General features: G+C 31.2%; 2 protein-coding genes across 3 annotated transcripts; one reads left to right on the forward strand and one right to left on the reverse strand.

The window, feature by feature from the left end:
• Positions 1 to 10,073: 10,073 nt before the first annotated feature.
• LOC114271369 (Amino acid dehydrogenase family protein) lies at positions 10,074 to 14,594 on the forward strand. Its single transcript, XM_028212995.2, has 5 exons — positions 10,074 to 10,349; positions 11,793 to 11,976; positions 12,429 to 12,586; positions 12,918 to 13,130; positions 14,140 to 14,594. The coding sequence occupies exons 1-5, from the start codon at positions 10,224 to 10,226 to the stop codon at positions 14,368 to 14,370; spliced, it is 912 nt and encodes a 303-aa protein (XP_028068796.2). The 5' UTR covers positions 10,074 to 10,223; the 3' UTR covers positions 14,371 to 14,594.
• A 1,342-nt stretch (positions 14,595 to 15,936) lies between these two features.
• On the reverse strand, positions 15,937 to 19,562 carry LOC114271368 (small ribosomal subunit protein eS21). 2 transcript variants are annotated; one of them, XM_082899653.1, is made up of 4 exons: positions 19,359 to 19,562; positions 17,035 to 17,124; positions 16,823 to 16,955; positions 15,937 to 16,206 (listed from the first exon to the last, which is right to left on the reverse strand). In XM_082899653.1, exons 2-4 carry the CDS (start codon positions 17,082 to 17,084, stop codon positions 16,141 to 16,143), a joined length of 249 nt encoding a protein of 82 aa, XP_082755779.1. In that variant the 5' UTR covers positions 17,085 to 17,124; positions 19,359 to 19,562; the 3' UTR covers positions 15,937 to 16,140. The 2 variants fall into 2 exon arrangements, with proteins under 2 accessions (XP_082755779.1, XP_028068795.1); XM_028212994.2 differs by having other exon boundaries at positions 17,035 to 17,156; positions 19,359 to 19,456.
• Positions 19,563 to 20,050: the final 488 nt, after the last annotated feature.

The following is a 20,050-nucleotide window of genomic DNA, read 5'->3' on the forward strand; positions in this document are numbered from 1 at the left end:
TAACACTGAAAATAAATTAAATAACTTACTTGATTTAATTTCTTCGAATTATAATCTGATCAAGTCCAGTGTTTGACACTGTGTCCTCTCTACGGTGCTTTCAGAATTTGGACGTCTATCTCCCAAGATGAAATGATCTACTACAAACAATAGCAGCACTACAAATTGTTTGTCTTACGAACACACTAAGTGTTTACACTCTTTCTTTTAGAAATTAAATGCAGCAAAATGCAAAGATTTATAGCAGAGGATGGAGTATGAAAATTGGAGTAAAATCCAAATGGGAGGCTAGTCTATTTATAGATGTAAAGGAAATGATCTACTACAAACAATAGCAGCACTACAAATTGTTTGCCTTACGAACACACTAAGTGTTTATACTCTTTCTTTTATAAATTAAATGTAGCAAAATGCAAAGATTTATAGCAGAGGATGGAGTACGAAAATTGGAGTAAAATCCAAATGGGAGGCTAGTCTATTTATAGATGTAAAGGTGGCTGCTGGTTTTGAATTGAACAGGTATGAACAAGCCCAACCCAACCTCATACCACACACCTGCGCCCAGGCCCAGCCCGCCCATACGAGCGGCGGCGGCGGCGCGCGTAGTGGTTTTTGGGTCCAATGGGTCTAACCCATTTTGCCCATAATCTCTCCCTCTAAAACACTTAGGTACCCATTGGGGCACACCCCAAGTACCAAACCCAAGTCTTATAAACCCATTCAAAACTTCCTACCAAATCAATGTGGGACAAGCCATTTTACAACCTTAAGGAATTTCTACCAAAACTCCATTTTCATGGAGCACACTTTGGCTTCAATTTTCCATTCACTCGGTAAGTTTTGAGCAACCAAATATACCACGTGAATCACAACGCGGCATAAAACGCGTTACCACTTTGACCCGTGAAAATCGACGCATGGGGCCCACCTAAAAAATAGACCAAACTTAAGAAAAAATTCTGATTTTATTCAAAATTTATAACTATTTCCAACAAAATTTAAAATAAAAAGGAAAAAGGTATATTTTACCTAGTTGTATACATATTTTCCCTTTCTTTTTCCCTTTTCATTTTTAAATCTCTTCATAAACCTCTCAATCAAGCACAATATTAAGACCTATTTGTATCATTAACAATTTGTTAAAAATAACAAGTGCAAATTCTGACTTTTCTTGAATTTTGAAAATTCATAATTAATTTTATAATTTTAATATAATTATATTTATTTCTTCTTAAATTTAAATTTGCGTAACAAATTGGGTGAAGGGAGGCGGTGGTGGCAGAGGGAAAAGAATATAAGAAGGAGAAGTGATTGAGACCCCCTCAATCACCAACTTCTACCACCCCACACACACGTGGAAGTTGGTGATTGGAGAAAGAAAAAAAAAAAAAAAAAAACTATCAAATTAAAGGCCAGAAGGGATCGTGAGGGTCACCTCTGGAGGAGGTCCGGATCATTTTACTATAAAAAGGTGGTAAGAGTGTCAAGTGGAAGAGTTGTGGTGGAAAAACTGTTTAGTTAGATGTTGAAGTGCGGAAGGGCTGTAGAATTGTGTGGTCTAGTGTTGAAGTAGGAAGCTAGGGTGGGCCTATTTTGTTTAATGGAAAGTGGATCGAGTGGCACTGTTATGTTTTGGTCCCAAAAATAAAGAAAGTGTCACTGTTATGCGCGAAGCATAGCAGTGAGTGACTGATGTGTGATTTGTGAAATTCATTTTAGATTTTATTTCGATGATTTGAATTGTTAAAAATTTAAAAAATATCAAGAATAATATATTTGTAAAAAATTAAATTGATCGGATATTAATAATCTGTTATTAATACATTTGTATTTAGTTTGATACATACATATTTATTTTTTTTCTATAAAAATGTTATTTGATGAATAAATTATTAATATTTGCTTAATTTAATTTTTTAACAACTATATTATTCTCAATATTTTTTAAGTTTTATACGATTTAAATTATCAAAATAAGATCCAAAATGAATTTTACGGACTGCACAACAGTCCGCGTGAACACTGGCTCCAACGGGAAAGTGGGGTGGGATTGTTATGATTAAATAATTATATATTTTGCTTAACATCAATGATCCCTTAATGGTATGGATTAATTTATTTTTTGGATTTAAAATTTTAAAAGAAACTAATGTAATTATATTAAAATTTTAAGATTTGTTCTAATTTTTTTGTACTTAAAAATAAATAAATAATAATAATAATAAAACAGAAGAATATAATTTGTCCAAATAATAATTAATGAATAGTTAGATCTGTCCATAGACACGCACAACAAAAATAAATAGATAAAAAAAAAAAATAGCATGGGGCATGTAGGCTTGGCCATTAAGCATTGGGCTGGGCTGTATTTTGAGAGAACAACTCAATGCTGAAGTAGCCTAGCCCCAACAATTTTTTAATTTCACTTTATAGATTTGGCATATGATTATTTCACCATTTGAGCAATGCTATAGACCATTAATTTATCATCACTAACCCCACCACTAGTGAGGTGGCAATTGGAAAAAAAAAAAAAAACAAGGCACAAAACACATGTGGCAGTGAGTGGGACCCACTGCCACATCATTAGAACTACCACTAATTAGTGGTCTAAAACATTTTTGTTCACGATTTTTCACAAGTAATGTTAGGTACTTAAGAATTTTTACTCAAAAAACCTAAATGTGGGTCATCCGCACAAATTATAATCTACACTAAAATTCAGAATATTTTTCTATTAAAAATTTTGAATACACATTTTACAAGAATTCATACAATAAACATATATAAATATAAGACTTGCCATTTTTAAAAAGTAAGGGGACTATACCACATAAAAGGCCACACAAAAAGTGAAGAAGTGGGATGAAGTATTTTCAATAGTATAAAGCACCCTTTTTTGAAAATTTCATCAAATTTTAATAAGTATTGATTCTTAATTGATAAATTATAAGAGAGTTGACAAGAAAAGTGAACATGATTATATATACATATATATATATACTAGTGGGTGGCACACACGATGTGTATGCAATTTAAATAAATAGGAATAAAAAAAAATAATAATGAAATTAATATTATAATGTATATTTAGCTTAAGTGGTATGAGTCCTCGTACTTAAACTCATATGGTCATGGGTTCAAGCCTTACCCATCTCTTTGTTTAACTTTTTTTTAAAAAATAAAAAATACTGCCACATATCCATGTTATTGATAACTTTACCAGTTATCATCAACAGATGTTATTGATATCCTCAACAATTGTCATTTGCACTTTCCTATATATAAAGGTAGAAACCAAATGAGATTTATTTAATTTTTTTTTTTTTTTTTTTTGGGGGGGGAGGGGTACAATGATGTGGAATTTGTGAGGATGGTTGGTTTATATTTGCTTTGGCTTCATATCAACCATCTTATCATATATGTAGGGTGTTTTGAGAAGTTGGTAAAAATTTAATTTTTTTAATTTTTTTATAATTTTTTTGATTTTTTTATATAAAAAAAATAAAAAAATAATGTGATCTAAAAAATCAAAAAAATTATTTTTTTACTATCCAAAACGCCCCATAGTCACTTCGTAGTGGGATTACACATCATTTGATTTGAAGCATCTTCTTTTTTCCCAAACACAATGGGCATTTATTCTTGTGTCGAAATGTCATCATAATCCACATCATGTGTTTCTCACATTTGGATTCCAAGCTCCCTTAAAAAGTAAATTCGAATTCCAAGTGCCATCTCTTATAATTCTAAGCCTAAAAAAAAAAATTATGTTATAAATAATATCAATTATTTAGTGCCGCGTGTGTCAATATCTAGCATCACACTATTTATTAGGGTAAGGTTTACATATATTAGTGTAGGACTCAATTTATTGAATGGTGTAACATTGTTGCATGACATTGAACAATTTTTGTATAAACAAAGTATGTCGTGTTAATTTGTATTTTGTTATGCTTTAAATCTCAAATTTGTGAGAGGGAGAGAGAAAAATAAAATAAGTGAACAAAGCAAAGAAGTTAAACTTTTATTTTGTCCTAAAAAAATTCATTTTTTTTAGTTAGGCCTCGTTTGAGAACAAATTTTTTTAGTAACTTTTTGACTTTTTAGCTAAAATATAAGGTAAAAAAATAAAAAAAAAACAAATATGTTTGGAATGACTTTTTTAGTTTTTTACGAAAAGATATACAAAAAGTAGAGAGAAAATAAAATTTTTGACTTTTTGGCATAGATTGTTGGCTTTTTTATTTTTTTAGTAACTTTTTAATTTTTTAGCTAAAATCACCACTTGCCAAACAAGGCCTTAGGGGTGTTTTGAGAAGTTAGTAAAAAATTGATTTTTTGACTTTTTTGGTGTTTTTTTGACAAAAAACTGGATTGTTTTTGGTAAAAAAACTGACTTTTTTAGTTAAAAAACTAAAAAGCCAAAAAACTGATTTTTTTTACTGTTGTTGCCAAAATGCTCCTTAATTTACCTTTAAAAAATTAATACATATAAGTTCTTTAATCTCATTTGAGAAATTCAATAACTAAACATAATCTTTGTCTTGAGACAATTACCGATAGTTACATAATTTGATTATATTTGTCATATAAAAATACACGATAAATATAATTTTGAGAATAAATCATCATTTTGTTTAAAATAATTGTGATGCAATTTTATTAACTACAAATGTTCGATTATTTTTTTACATATACATATTCTACTTATTAAGGTCTCGTTTGAGAATAGACTATTTTAGTAACTATTTGATTTTTTTGGCTAAATTATGAGGTAAAAAAAAATATGTTTGGAATAATTTTTTAATTTTTTATGAAAAGATGTGTAAAATATTTAGAAAAAATGAAATATTTGACTTTTTATAGATTATAAATTTTTTAATTTTTTTAATAATTTTTTAACTTTTAAACTAAAAATATTACATGTGAAACGAGACTTAAGGCATGATGAATAGTTCATATCACTATCTTACCATGGGCTACCAAGTCCAACAATATTCAATTAAATTATTATAATTTTGGGAGAAGGCCAAATTACAAGAGTCCGAATTCTCGGCCGCGCTTTCCGGCGGCCGTTCCATCAGCCCCCCAAAACGACGTCGTTTTGGGGGTTTTTTGATTTTTTTTTTTTTTTTCTTTCTTCTTCTTCGTTTTTTTGACAGAACCAGAGGGAGGGGAGGGGAGGGGAGGGGAGGGAGAGAGAGAGAGGGAGGGGAGGGGAAGGAGAGAGAGGAAGGGAGAAGAAGAGGGAGCACCGGACTGGAGGGGGCCTAAATCACCGGGGGAGGAGGAGGAGGAGGCGGAGGCGGGCCGGACGCGGAGGCGACGGCAGATCGGGCGACGATCGGACGGCTGGCGAGCTCGACGACCTGCGACGGCGAATCCGGACCCCTCCCCTCCGGCGAGCTCCCCTCCCCTCCCCTCCCCTCCCCTCCGGCGAGCTCCCCTCCCCTCCCCTCTGCTGCTCTGGTTCTGCGAAAAAAAAAAAAAAAAAAACGAAAAACCCCCCAAAACGACGTCGTTTTGGGGGGGCTGCTGGAACTGCCGCCCAAAAGGGCGGCCGAGGATCCAAATTCAAATTACAAAACTCCTTTTGTCTAATTTACGCTGCAACAATGACCAATTAAAAGCAGCAAAACTCTTCGGTACACACACCTTCTATAGTGTGTATCAGATTCATATGCTCCTGATAGAATTATGATAATTTATTGTTTAAAAATAAAATTATATATTTTGTGATAATATTATATTTTTTTTATTTAAATATTTTTTAACTATAAAAATATATAATATATATCATAAAAATAAGTAACAAAATGCATATATCTTTAGAATTTCTTTTAAAAGCATAATCCAATTTGAACAACCCAATTAAAAAATAAAAATAAAAATAAAAGCTCAGAAGATAAAAATTATGAAAAATGTTTGAGGGTCACAATTTTTGTGGTTTAAATGGCTCAAAATTGTCAAAACGACGTCGTTTTGACAATTTTAAAATTGTTTTATACTCAACGATGTCGTTTTAACAATTGTAAGCTATTTAAAACACAAAAATTGTGACCCTCAACCATTTCTGAAAAATTATACACTTGCAAGTTGCAACAAAGATGAATTAATTTATACACTAGTTGGGCCACTGTTAACCTGAGCTGTCATACATGAACGTGACGAATCTACCCTATCCAAATAGTATATGTGGTCCCTATCACCCACTTAAATTTTGCAATGTCACAATATTCTATAGGTCCTCTCATCCTCTGCCATTAGTGGCCAATCTTCTATAAATATGCATCAAAATCCTCAATCTAGCTTCACTCTCTTGGCCTATCAAACAAGTAAACACAAAAAATTATTGAAGATGAAGCCCCAAAATTTCTCCGGCGACAGCTCTTTGATTCACGAGTCGAAGAGAACGATTGGAGAAAAGTTCAGGCAAGTTTACGAGAAGGCTATAGTTTCCATGATTGGAAATGAAATTCCCATGAGAAGTAGATCTGATCGTGATTATAAATGTAGATATGATCGTTTGTTTTCAAGAGAAATTGAAAGACAAAAAGGAAACTGGAGATATGGTGTGGAAGATCCTATAAGAACTATGATGTTCTTGGGGTCATGGAGTCACACCTAAGCTTTGATTTGGTCCATTTTGATGATATTTCATGGTGGATCTATGATATTATTATGTGATAAATGAAATAAAGATGACCCTTGAAGATTTATTGTTTGGATGATGATTATAATACTGGAAAAGGGTTGTATATCAGTGATTTTAATGTATCAAGAAGGATATTAATGTTAATAAAATAAGAATTTTCTCTTTCTCTTTCTCTTCTATACATGAAAGTTTGCTGTTGTATAAATGATATCAATTGCTTTGTTTGGAGGAGATAGTAAAAAGTCTTCCCACAAATGATAAGTGCAGTGCATCTCAAGTATTGTTTAATATTAAAATTTATGAAAAATATATGTAGTTTATAAATGGTAAAAGGATTAAAACAGTTTTGAAATGAAATCAATGAAAGTGTTTTGTGTTATTCAATTTTTTTTATTTTTTATTTTTTAAGAAGAACACTTACAATGTCAAAGTTCAATGGTTTATTCCTCTTTCATTATGAGATTCATTCTTGTGTTGATGTAATATTTGTTGTTGTTAGACTTAGAGTATATGTTGTTTTTTATATAATTGATTAACAAAAAAAGTATCAATTTTTTTTGCTAGAAGATGTTTGTTAAAAGAGTGTGTTTTGATTATGAATTTAAGTAAGCATTTAAAAAAGAAAAGAAAAAAAAGTAGGTGAAATCTAAGTGCACTTTGGGAAGCTAGTTAAAAGTTAGTTTTTGACTTTTAATTCATTTTAAGTTACATCACCTCTCACATTTTTTTACTCATAAAAAGATAAAAAAGTCAAAAAATCGACTTTTAACCAACTTCCCAAACACATTTCACCCTTACTTTCACTTTTTCTTTCCAAATTCTTACAGGAATCAAAACTAAAGCAAATAGTATAAATACACAAAAATAGAAAAGAAAATATATTCATTTTAATATTAAAAAAATAATAATATTATTTTTTTATTTATATAACTAATAAATTATTGATGTAAATAAAACTAAAGTTTCATTTGGGAAGAGGATTGGACTAATTTAGACCACAAAAAGTCAAAATGTAACATTCAAACCATAATTATTTTACCTTTTCTTTCACAATTATCACATCTAAATTAAAAAAAAGCTAAAAATTTATTTTACATAGAACTAATTCAACTAGCTATATTAATTAAAAAGTTAAGCTAAATTAACTTTTCCTAAACGAATGTTAAGTGTTACATAAATTAAAATCTTAACGAAACTCAATGTAATAATACAAAAAAATATATGAAACTTACTGTATCATCACCAAACCTCAAAAGAAATTAGTATAATTTATCTAAAAAAAATGATAAATTACAAAGAATTTATAAAAATACATCTAACTCCATTAATCTGAAATTGTTATGGTTGTGTTTGATTTGTGTTTTGAGATAAATTTTCAAAAAAAAATTTGAGAAGAAAGTTTAGAATTTTTTTTGATTTGTTTGACTGTATATTTCGAAAATAGTTTTAGAGTTTAAGAATTTAAGATGATTTGATATTTTATTATAATTGAGTAGATTATGTGAGAGAAAAAGTGATTAAAAAAAGAAAGGAAAGAGAAAAAGTGAGATTTGTAGAAGAAAAAAAGTGATCAAATCCATTTTTTTGGGGGGGATCATCAATTCTTAAAATGAAATAAGTAAAATTCAAATAAGTTAACACCTAATTCCTTGCATTAAGATCATTTTTGATGGTTCATCAAATTCATCATTAAATTTGATGAAAGAGTTATTTTTTACTCCTCAATGATTTATGAAATTCATCATCAAATATAATATATATGTACATATTTTTTTTTCATCAAAGGGCCAAATATATTGTTTAGCAAATTATTATTTATTGTCATTAGATTTTTACTACCAAACGTTTCTGAATAGCCATCTCAAAATAAAAATTTATGAAAAAATTATATTGACCAATCGACTGATCGATCGACTGCCCGCTTTATTGGTGATTTGATAAAGGAGCAATTTGGAAACTTGGTAAAAAATCAGTTTTTTAGCTTCTTAGAGCATCTCCAACGGTAGTAGGCATTTTACCTATCTGAATATTACTATAAAGTATATATTTTATTTTACCTATCAACTGTTTTATATTTTTACTCCAACCATGCTCTTTATTTTAGCTATTTATCCAAATACTATTAATTTTATAGAATGCCACGTCAACAACAAAGATGGAGGGAAATGATCCTAATGATTGAATACATTTTGCCTAGCGTTAAAGCATCTCCAATGCACTAGGCATATAATACTTGTTAGTTAAAATGCCTAGTGTGATTCACTTTTTTCAATTCCAATGCACTAGGCATATGATTAGGCATTTTGCCTCAACTCATATTCACTAGCTACATGTAGCTAGCCTTCAATGTTAGGCAAAATGTATTCAATCATTAGGATCATTTCCCTCCATCTTTGTTGTTGACATGGCATTCTATAAAATTAATAATATTTGGATAAATAGCTAAAATAAAGAGCATGGTTGGAGTAAAAACATAAAACAGTCAATAGGCAAAATAAAATATATACTTTATAGTAATGTTTAGATAGGTAAAATGCCTACTACCGTTGGAGATGCTCTACATGTAGCTAGTGAATATGAGTTGAGGCAAAATGCCTAATCATATGCCTAGTGCATTGGAATTGAAAAAAGTGAATCACACTAGGCATTTTAACTAACAAGTATTATATGCCTAGTGCATTGGAGATGCTCAAGTTTTTTCAAAAAAATCACCAAAAAGCCAAATTCTTTTGTCAAAAAAGCCACCAAAAAAGTTAAAAAATTAACTTTTTACTAACTTCTCAAAACATTCCAAAGCTACAAAACTCAAAGCACTCGATATGAAAAAAACAAAATTTACTCAAATTTGATTAAAAAAACTTAGGTAAATTACAAATACACTCTTTGAGATTTATTTAAAATACAAATCACCCCTTGTAGTTCTGAAAATTACATTCCATTCCCTGAGATTTCTAATTTTATGACAAATCGTCGCTTTTATTAATAAATCATTAAATTAATTAACAATTTTTAGTGATGTTAGAAATATGTTTCAATTAATAATTTAGATAATTTTATTATTATATAAGAAAACAATTATAAATTTTATTTTTTTAGTTAATTCTGTTAAAAAATTCTAACAAAAAATATTTATAATTTTTCAAATCACAAAAAATAATTTATATTTTAAACAACCCTCAAGAGTCTAATTGTAATTTACTCAAAAAATTTAAAAAAAAAAAAACTTTTACTCAAATTTGGAGATGACAATAATGTTTTAGAGCACTAAATTGAAAGTTTTAGAGCATCACCAATAATGTGGTATAGTGACTCCCACGAGAGTGATGCATTGTTTTGACTTGAGTTTTTTTTTTTTTTTAACTCATTAGAACAGTGATCCACAAATTAGTGAGATGAATCGATGAATTTTTTTTTTTTTTTTTTTTTTTACTCATTAAATCAGTGGTCCACAAATTAGCGGGATGAATCGATGAATCGCCCCCCTCCAAAAAGTCGTTCCGGTCTATCTTGAGAGTATTTACTGAACAAAGTTCAGAGAAGAGGCTCATCCTTGTAATCTTCAAAAATGGCGTCACAGTCTGATCAACATCACAATAAGGAAGCTAACATAATCGACGGCAAAGCAATCGCACAGACGATTAGATCTGAAATCGCTTCCGAAGTTCTACATCTCTCCAACAAATATGGCAAGGTCAACAACCCCTTTCTCGATTTTTTTTTTTTTATAGTTGAGATGTGTGTTCTTTATTTAAATTTCGCTCAGTCTTGTTCTTGATTAGTCTGAAATTCGTCATGCTTACTCTCTGTTTGGTTGCCTGGAAACTTTTGATAGACCTGGAAGAAAAAGAATGCTTAAAATTATATATATCCTTGTCTGAATTAGGTTTCCACGAAAACAAAACAATGAAAAGAAAGCAAAAAAGAGTTCGATTCACTGTTCATTTTGGCCTTGTTTGGTTTGTATTTGAGAAACATGTTTTGAGATAAAAAGTACAAAAATTTGATTGGTTTAGTTTTTTTTCAAAAGATGTTTTGAAAAATTATTTTGAGAAAGAGTTTTGAAAAAAGTGATTGATTTGATGTGTATAAGAGAGAGATTTGTTTGGAAAATTTGTAAACCAAACAAGTTTTGAAAATTTTTTTTGAAAAAATTTGTTTGGTTTGATTAACTTTAAAAACTTATTTGTGAAGAATTTTTTCCAAAATTTTTTCCGAAACACAAACCAAACAAGGCCTTTATTTTTATTTATTTTTTAGGTCATTTGGTACATTTAAGCATCTTGAAGCAAATCTTCCAATTTTGAGATTTCAAACTTTTTTGCTGATTTAAATGATAATTTGGCATCTCTAAAATTAAAATAAGCAATCCACCCAATAATATACTGAATTTATTATTTTATTTTATTTTATTTCGTACTTTAATTATAAGAACTTGTTAGATTGATTTCCAAATGTTTAGATAAAAATAATAAAAACCTCACTTTTATGTGGGTCTCGCATATAAAACAAATGAAGAAATGGAATTGGCATCTGCTCTCCCATATGTGAAATTTGACGTTGTACAGGCAATGCCACAGATATTTGGCCTTTTGTTTGGAGCTTTTTCGTGTCAATATTTACCATTTCACTTGCTATCTAAGAAGAGGAATCTCCGTTCTCTGTTGGAGATGTTCTACGCCTCTAATTATACGGCTTCCTTACCTTTTTAAGTTTTTGTATTTGTTTTTAATTTGATTTAAATAAGGTCCATCCACAACCACATTTTTTAAGATAATTTGGTTAGTAACCCCGCTTTTTCCATACTTCAAATATTTTTTTGATAGGACTTGTTTCGAATATTGACTTGTTAAAAACACGTGGACTTCAAATATTAACATATATGTGGTGGAAATTAACAATCATGCATTTTAAAAAACGTGATTGTCAACCAGACTAGTTCGAAAAATAAGTTTGAAACAGCCCTATCTGTTCAAATAAATTTAAAGAAAAAGAAAAAGAAACCCTGTCAGGTGAAGAAGCCTTACTATAGTGTTTGTGTTCTAAACATTAATTTTATTGTTTCTTTCTATTTTTTTGTTAAGTAATTTTATTATACATTTTAAACTCAAAATTGGAATATTTGCTCAAATCTCAGGTCCCAGGACTGGCTGTGGTCATTGTAGGCTGTAGGAAAGACTCTCAAAGCTATGTGAGTATGAAGAGAAAGGCATGTGCTGAAGTTGGGATTAAGTCTTTTGATGTGGACCTTCGGGAGCAAGTATCTGAAGCTGAATTGATTAGCAAAGTCCACGAGTTAAATGCACATCCTGATGTACATGGTTGGTTTGCCTGTTATTTTAGAAGTGGATAGTATATAGTTCTTGTATTTGTCACGCTATTTTTATCAATATCCTTTTGTGAAATAGTTTTGAATTGTTTCTTCTATTCAAAAATTTACTTGTCACTAATGTTCTTCTAAATTATTGTATGTGTCAATCTAGTGACATATCTGGTTAGACGGCTTGCATCACCAAATGCATTTGATGACAAAAATCGGACATCTAAACTTGAGCTATCATGTGGAATGGAAACTGTAGACATCACCTTACCAATCCACATATTGTAGCTGAATATCAGAATTATTCACGATTTTCAAATTGAAAAGTCTTAGAATTAAAAATTTTGTTGGTGCTTTGATAGTATGTAAACAAGCTCATTGTTTCTTAAATCAGCATGTCCGTTTGTTTGTTTGTTAAAATAATCATTCAAAGCAGGGTTTGTTTTGGTACAGGTATATTAGTCCAACTTCCTTTGCCGAAGCATATAAATGAAGAGAAAGTTTTAAGTGAAATAAGCATTGAGAAGGATGTTGATGGCTTTCATCCTCTGAACATTGGCAAGCTTGCCATGAAAGGCAGAGAACCTCTGTTCCTTCCTTGTACCCCCAAGGCAATATATCTAGTCTTGAAATTCAAATATGCTTATTCTAAAATCGATCCTTCTTCAATTTGTTTTGTTGTTACAACAATTATTAGTTCAAAAAATCTATAGATGTGGGTTTGAACGAGAGTATAGGCCTGTTTGGTGTAACTTTTCTCAAGTTCAAAGTTGATAATCATAAAACAAAAGTTAAAAGCACTACTATCTTAGCTTTCAGATAATCAGCATTTTCAGCTTATTTAAGCTATTTTTGTCTAAGCAGCTCCAATAAACTATACTAAACAGGGCCATACTCTATGATTGAAAATATTTGGACTCATGAGAATTGTTATGTCAACAGGGATGTCTTGAGCTTCTATCACGGAGTGGTATTAGCATAAAGGGCAAAAAGGCAGTTGTGGTGGGTAGAAGTAACATAGTTGGATTGCCAGTTTCGCTACTACTTTTGAAGGCTGATGCCACTGTTACTGTGGTCCACTCGCATACTCGTGATCCAGAGAGCATCATCCGCGAAGCAGACATTATTATCGCTGCAGCAGGACAAGCAATGATGGTAACTAGTAGCAGTTCATATGTTTCTTTATTGATTATAACATTGTTATCACATTTATGTGCAACTTCGATTTTCATTTCTTGATTTGATTCATAAAATTTTAACTATTAGTTTGGTTCCAGCTGGAATATGCTGGTGGTTGACCCTGAACATATATAACAAGAGAACACTCATATTCAGCATTTAGCCCTTTTAAAGGGACTCTAAACATCATTCCATATTCTAGTCAAAAGAGCGTCTTGCAGTTCTGTACAAAAAGTTAATATTGATCAGAGGATATTGGATTTGACCCGATTGGGCTTCGGGCATCTTGTAACCGAGAGAGAGAGAGAGTGCTTTAGTGCACACTGTTAATGATGACCTGAACGAGGGGTAACCGGGTTTGGCATTCATTTCATATTTTAGCTTTAGTGGGATTGGTTGGGCTGTTAGGTAGGGCATTAGAACGTATGTAAGAGAAATCAACATTGTTAATCTCTAAGAATTGAATATTGAAGTCTTCGTCATCTTCTTCAGAATACTTAGAGAAGTCAACATTGGTAAATATTGATTAGAGGATATTGAATTTGATCATATTTTCCCAGAATGATTTGGACTTACACCAATGGGATTGGTTGGGCTACTAGGACATTAGAAACCTATGTAAGAGACTTCAACATTTTTTTTCATCTTCTTCAGAAAACTCAGAGGAATCAGAGTCATCTACAGCCATTGCAAGAACATTATCAGATGTAGATTCGAACATCTTGTAACCGAATAGAGAGAGAGAGAGAGAGAGAGAGAGAGAGAGAGAGATCTGTTAGGTTAAGTTATTGCTTTCATGTATGCTTTAGTGCACGGTTGTGGCATTTATTTCATATCGCAGTTTTAGTTGGAAATATTAGATCTTTTGGCAAAACAAACATTGATTGCTGAGTTTCGCTCATAATTCTTTTTTAACTTTTGATTTCATGCAAGAGGAGTTTGGTTTGCTGACCTATTTATTTATTTATTTATTTATATAAACCAGGTTAAGGGTAGCTGGATCAAACCTGGTGCAGCAGTCATTGATGTGGGAACAAATGCTGTGGATGATCCAAGTAGAAAGTCAGGATACAGACTTGTGGGAGATGTGGATTTCCATGAAGCATGTAAAGTTGCTGGATGGGTAACTCCGGTTCCAGGTGGTGTGGGTCCGATGACTGTTGCGATGCTACTCAAGAATACCTTGGAGGGTGCCAAGCGAGTAATGGAGCAATGAACCATGCATTCATTTTTGTCAGTAGAATGTTGCTGCTTGTTCTTAAGTAATAATTTTGTGGGACAGCAGTACTACTATATTTCAAAGAAGCATTTTTATGTTGTGTATTTTGCCAAAAATAAATGCTGCGGGTATGTGTTGTGTTGTGTTTGTATTGAAGTACATGGAATTCTTTGTAGGACAAGTGAAGGAAGAGTTTGAATTGTCCATTCATATTATTCTCATTTCATTTTTCTAATCTGGAGAGAGAAAAAAGTAGTATCACTTCATTTTATTTTCTTAGTTTCTCTTTTCTTTTCCATTCCTCTTCAAATTTTCAAGATCAAAACATCAATATAAAACAATTACAAATGTTACATTGAAGTAATAACCCAACTCAGGCTCATGCACATTTTTGCTACATCTTACAAAATTGTGTAATTTTTTAAGATAATTTGTCATAATTTTTTTTTAATCGATACAAATTATGTTTTTTAATTGACGAAAACCAATAGTTGTTAGATTAAAATTTTTTATTTTAAAGCCTATTTGGACCATGCGATCGTAAAAACTTTGCAGGAAAAAAAAATCAATAACAAAAGCAAAAGCAAACTCCTAATGGGTTTCTCAACAAAATTTAGTTTGTGTACAGAGAGTTTTTCAAATTTTTTATTTTTTTTATTTTCCAGATTGTCTAAAGAGGGAGCTACGGGCCAGGACTGGTCTTATTACCCAACAGGTCCTACTCAAAAAAGTCTAACAATGTTTTTTATTTTTACCCCTAGAGTAGAGTCAACACTGCAAATTTATCAATGATTTAAATAAATTTATCACTAATTTAAATAAATTTATCACTGATTTATTACTAAATAAAACAAATTTATCATTAGAATCTTTCCCAATATATAAAGAGAGCGAGAGAAGACCCAACAACAAAGAGCCTAAATCCTAAAACTAGAAGTGAAGGCAACAACGACTATGAAAGTGGAGGCAACAGTGGTCAACAATGACGATGCAAGTGAAAGTGGAGGTGAAGACGTTAGTGGCGATGGAGGCAAAGATGTCAGTAAAGGTGAAAGCAATGGTGAAAGTGGAAAAAGATGCCGGTTGAAGTCACTAGCAATGACGACAATGAAAGTGGTCAACAATGGTGGAGGTGGCGGTGGTCAACAACGGTAGAGAAATGTGCAGAGAGAGAGTAATAACCGTTGAATGACCAAAAATGTTCAAATCTGAGTATAAAAGTCTCAGAACAAAAATGGAATAAACAAAAATATTCAAAACCTATAGGTAAAAGAGTCTCCATTAAAGACCTGTTGGGTAATAACCCTTAAAAATAAAACTGGCCTGTAAAAATCCTTTGTCTAAACTAGACATAATAAAGACGAAGTCCTACTTTTGGGTTTCAAATGGTAGATTAAAGAGCAAACTAATTAAAAAGGCAAATCAATAAATTTCAACAATTCTCCCAAGTTCCAATTTGCATCCTTCAAAATAAATGGTCTTTTCGATCAAAATTTTTGTATGAGAATTGAGCAATATGGCATAGCATGTTTGCAACAAAAACAAAGAAATCATCATCCACCATAAAATAATAATGTCTCACCTTAAAAGATTAGACCACAGTAATAAATCCACATAAGTACTGGCACCAACACACCCAATCACAAAATAGATAAAGCAACAAACATAAGCCATTATACTACAGAGACTCCAGTTCTCTAATAACAAAATAAGAAAATTTTCTCAAACGGCAAAAAGGCCATCTGCAGTCACCGTTCTCTGACTTCTCTATTGTTGTCGAAGTTCAGTTTTCTTCTTCTGCCAGAGACGATCAACTGCACTGTCAGCATCTCCCTGCAGTAAAAACAACTCGGGATGAGCATAGTTCTGTTTAGGAGGAACTGAACCAATCCAAACCTTAAAAACCTTTGAACCAAATCAGACCGAACTAGTGAACCATAAACATGTCACTGTGATGCTTGGTATTGCATTGGCATGCAAATATAGTATGTCTAACAAAACAACTATTAAATGGGATCTTTTCCGTACGGCTATACTTTCTAGAGATTACATATTTCCATAATAGATCCTTTCCTTAATGTATTTTCTTTTTCAAAAATTTGACTGAAGCCATTTGTGTCGATTTTTCATGAAAGCATTTTTTCATCAAACCAATGTTAATTACTATCAAGTCATGCACTTGTTTTCCTTCTTCAATATTTTTTTCATAAGTTTTACATAAATGCATCATCTATATCAATCATATTTGCATCACACAAAACCAATGTCCAATACTGAAATCCAATAATATTTTCCTCGGTGGTTAGTGGCTATAGAGAGACAAATTGTATGATGACTTGCCCAAAATATTAATATCAATAATATATAAAGATTACTATAGTTTGCAAAGCAAAGAAGCAGACTAAGACAAGTGAAGATAAATCACAACTAAACAAGCAAGAAGAAGAACCTGGGCACGGACAAAACCACAAAGAGCAAAGGTGGTAAATTGACCAGTATAGATGCCATTCTCATCCAAATGTCCAACATTAATCTGTACAGATGCATGGTCCTTTGCAGTAATTAACCTATTTGTGGCGGAACTGCAATTGCATGCAAAATAGTTATTAGCATCACCAATTCCAATACTACACTATAGTATTTACAAAGAAAATCACATACCATTTCCTAGGGATGTAAAGGTCCATGTTTTGTCCCTCTTCGTTCTGCATCTTTGCTGTAGGTTTAAAAGCCCTATAGAAGATTCAAAAACTTGTACAACGAAGTTAAATCAGTACATAACTCTGCAAATTCCAAAAATTAAAAACAAATACACATTAGTTTGGAATCAATAATATTATTTTGCCAAAAAACCAGAGGTTATGGAATTTTGTAAGTGCATTTCCAACAATGTTATGGTCCTTCTGGACACATGCGGCCCACCACAGGTTCTATTTCGTTTATCTGAGTTATGGTGGAGGATACTTATCGAAACCCAACAAATGAGGATACCAATAAATTATATATTACCAACTAGTAAATATGTTACTAATCATTTTTAGTATTTGAAGTTATGGTGGGGTTTCGTGATACCATTGACACTGCTGCTACAATGCAGGAACTGGCACCTACCCCACAATGTCCATAGCCACTACATTTCAATTGCCCACCACAAGACAAGTGCTAACATTGTTAAAATCACAAGCAGTGACACCACAGTATTACTCCATTATTATCCAGCACCACCATTAGTGCAAAACATCTACTCACATCTACTCTCCCTCATTTAAAAATTTAGTGGCCAATGTGAGTGAAGCAATATATATTTATGACATAATATGGATCACAAACAAAAGGGTTGGATTAGCGTGTCTCCAACGAGCTCTTCAAAATTGTGTATTATATGGCAAAAAAATGATAAATGTGGTGCTTAATTTTGTGTCAAGTGTTTTTTAGTTTAGAGAGTGAGTGGGTAGCCTCAACCACTATACCTTCAGCTTTAGCGTCCCTTCTTTCTCCCTGTTGCTAACTACATTGCCACAGTTAGCAACAAAACTAGCAAAATAACTAATTAGAGCATCCCCAATGGGCTCTCTAACTGACTTAACTAACACACATTTTCTTTTCGCCTCCAATGCATGAGTTAACTTGTTTGTTAATTAGTTTTCTTGCTAGCTTTGTTGCTATGATGATACAATTAGCAACATAGAGAATGAAAGAAGCGGTGCTGAAGATGAAGGTACAGCCGCCGAGTCCACCATATTTTTCATTATTTTTTAATTATTTTATTTTCTATAAACCTTTGTTGTCAAATTGTGAATCATATCGTGAATCAAAATCCTAATTTGTGAATCGTGAGTCGTTAAGGTTCAATACAAACAAACTACATAAAAATAATGTTAAACAATTGTATATACAAGAAAAAAAAAATGAAATATATTGATTTCGGCATATGTTATAAAATAGTTCTTATATAGAGGTATGATTACATCGTCTAATTGGAAGCCATTGGCTTCATATCAAGAAATATAAGTCCACATCCTACCAACTATGAAATTATTCAACAACTACAATATAATCTCGCTTGACATTCAAAACATAGACCTAGGAACCCTATATAGAGTCTAATATGAAGAAAGAACTAAGTGAGATATTTTATTATAAAACTTAAAAACATTTAAAAGGAGTGTATGGTTATTGTTCAAAAAAAATATTTAATAAGTTGCAGAATTATTGCATTTGGCTTACCTGATCCATGCACTATTAAATCATATTTATTTCACTAAAAGAGCGATAAATTATTTATTTGTTTAAATTACTTTAACCTTGAGCATCTTTAGACGATGTAATATGACACTAAAATAGCAATAGATAATTCATGGATTTGTTGGGATCCTACTAAAAACTCCACGATCTTCAAAAATAACAACAAATCATGCATAAGTATAGGTTGTTTTCATACTAAACATACTTAGAAGAAGTTGTATTATGTCATTTACACTAAAAATAAATAGTCAAAAAAATATCAAAATTTGTCAAGCAAGTTTGTTTCAAGAATTACATGAATTGTAAAAAGTGAAACTAATCGTGATTCACCATAAATTCTACACGGTTGCAATTTTGCCACAATTATCTATTCAAAACCGCCCTCATCCATACAAAAATTCTTTTTTTTAATGCCTATATTGGATAAACAAATGTATATAACAAGATAACACAATTAGAACCCCTGACTTTGATACAATTCCATGTAGTCTAAAACTATCCAAAAAGTTCAGGGTGTTTTGCTTAAATTAAATTTTCAAAATTTTCAAAAAAAAAAAAAAAAATTACATATTGAAGGGTGTCAAATAGGCAGGGTAGAATGCAAACAGCATGGGCATGAACTCATAAATTAAAAGTTAATAACAAAAATTTAATAAAATCCCTCCATCCTCATACCAATCCATCAAAATTTAGAGAGAGAGAGAGAGAGAGAGAGAGAGAGAGAGAGAGAGAGAGAGTACCAGAGACGGGAGATCGAAGCGACTGTCTTCGAAAATGAGAAGGCGAGGAGGGGCGACGGCGATTCCTGATTGTATTTATACCCAAACGAAACGAAACCCTAGACTTTGATTTGATGGCCTTAGGAATCTTACCAAACGGCGACGTTTCTGCACTTTGAACTTGACCACAGAACAAAAATAAATGATTAATTCGTTCTCAAAAACAAAAATGATTAATTAAGCATGATACCCTTATATTTAAGACGTATGAATTACTTATGAAATTTATTTAAGAATATTGCTATTTAGGTCTGAAAATTAGGCTTATCTTTTTATAGTCAATTAATTATTTTCTTGACGCTTTATTGGGTTTAAAAAATTGGAATTGTATATCATTTTTTTATTTAAAATATAAATTGTTCTTTATAATTTAAAAAATTATAATATTTGTTATCATAATTTTTTATTTAATATAATTAATAAAAAATAATTTTAATTACTCTTTAATATAATAATAAAATTACCTTAATTATTAATTAAAATATATTTATGACATTATTAAAAATAAGTAATTGATTTGATGATTTATTAATAAAATGACTTATGTGTTATGCAACTAAAAACTTAAAGGACGAGATTTAATTTTCAAAATTATAAAAGCTAATCCGTATTTTAAGCAAACCTTATAAATATATTTGTAATTTATCATATTT

Source organism: Camellia sinensis, chromosome 12, assembly GCF_055761805.1.
Source record: "Camellia sinensis isolate YWXY chromosome 12, ASM5576180v1, whole genome shotgun sequence".
Taxonomy (NCBI): domain Eukaryota; kingdom Viridiplantae; phylum Streptophyta; class Magnoliopsida; order Ericales; family Theaceae; genus Camellia; species Camellia sinensis.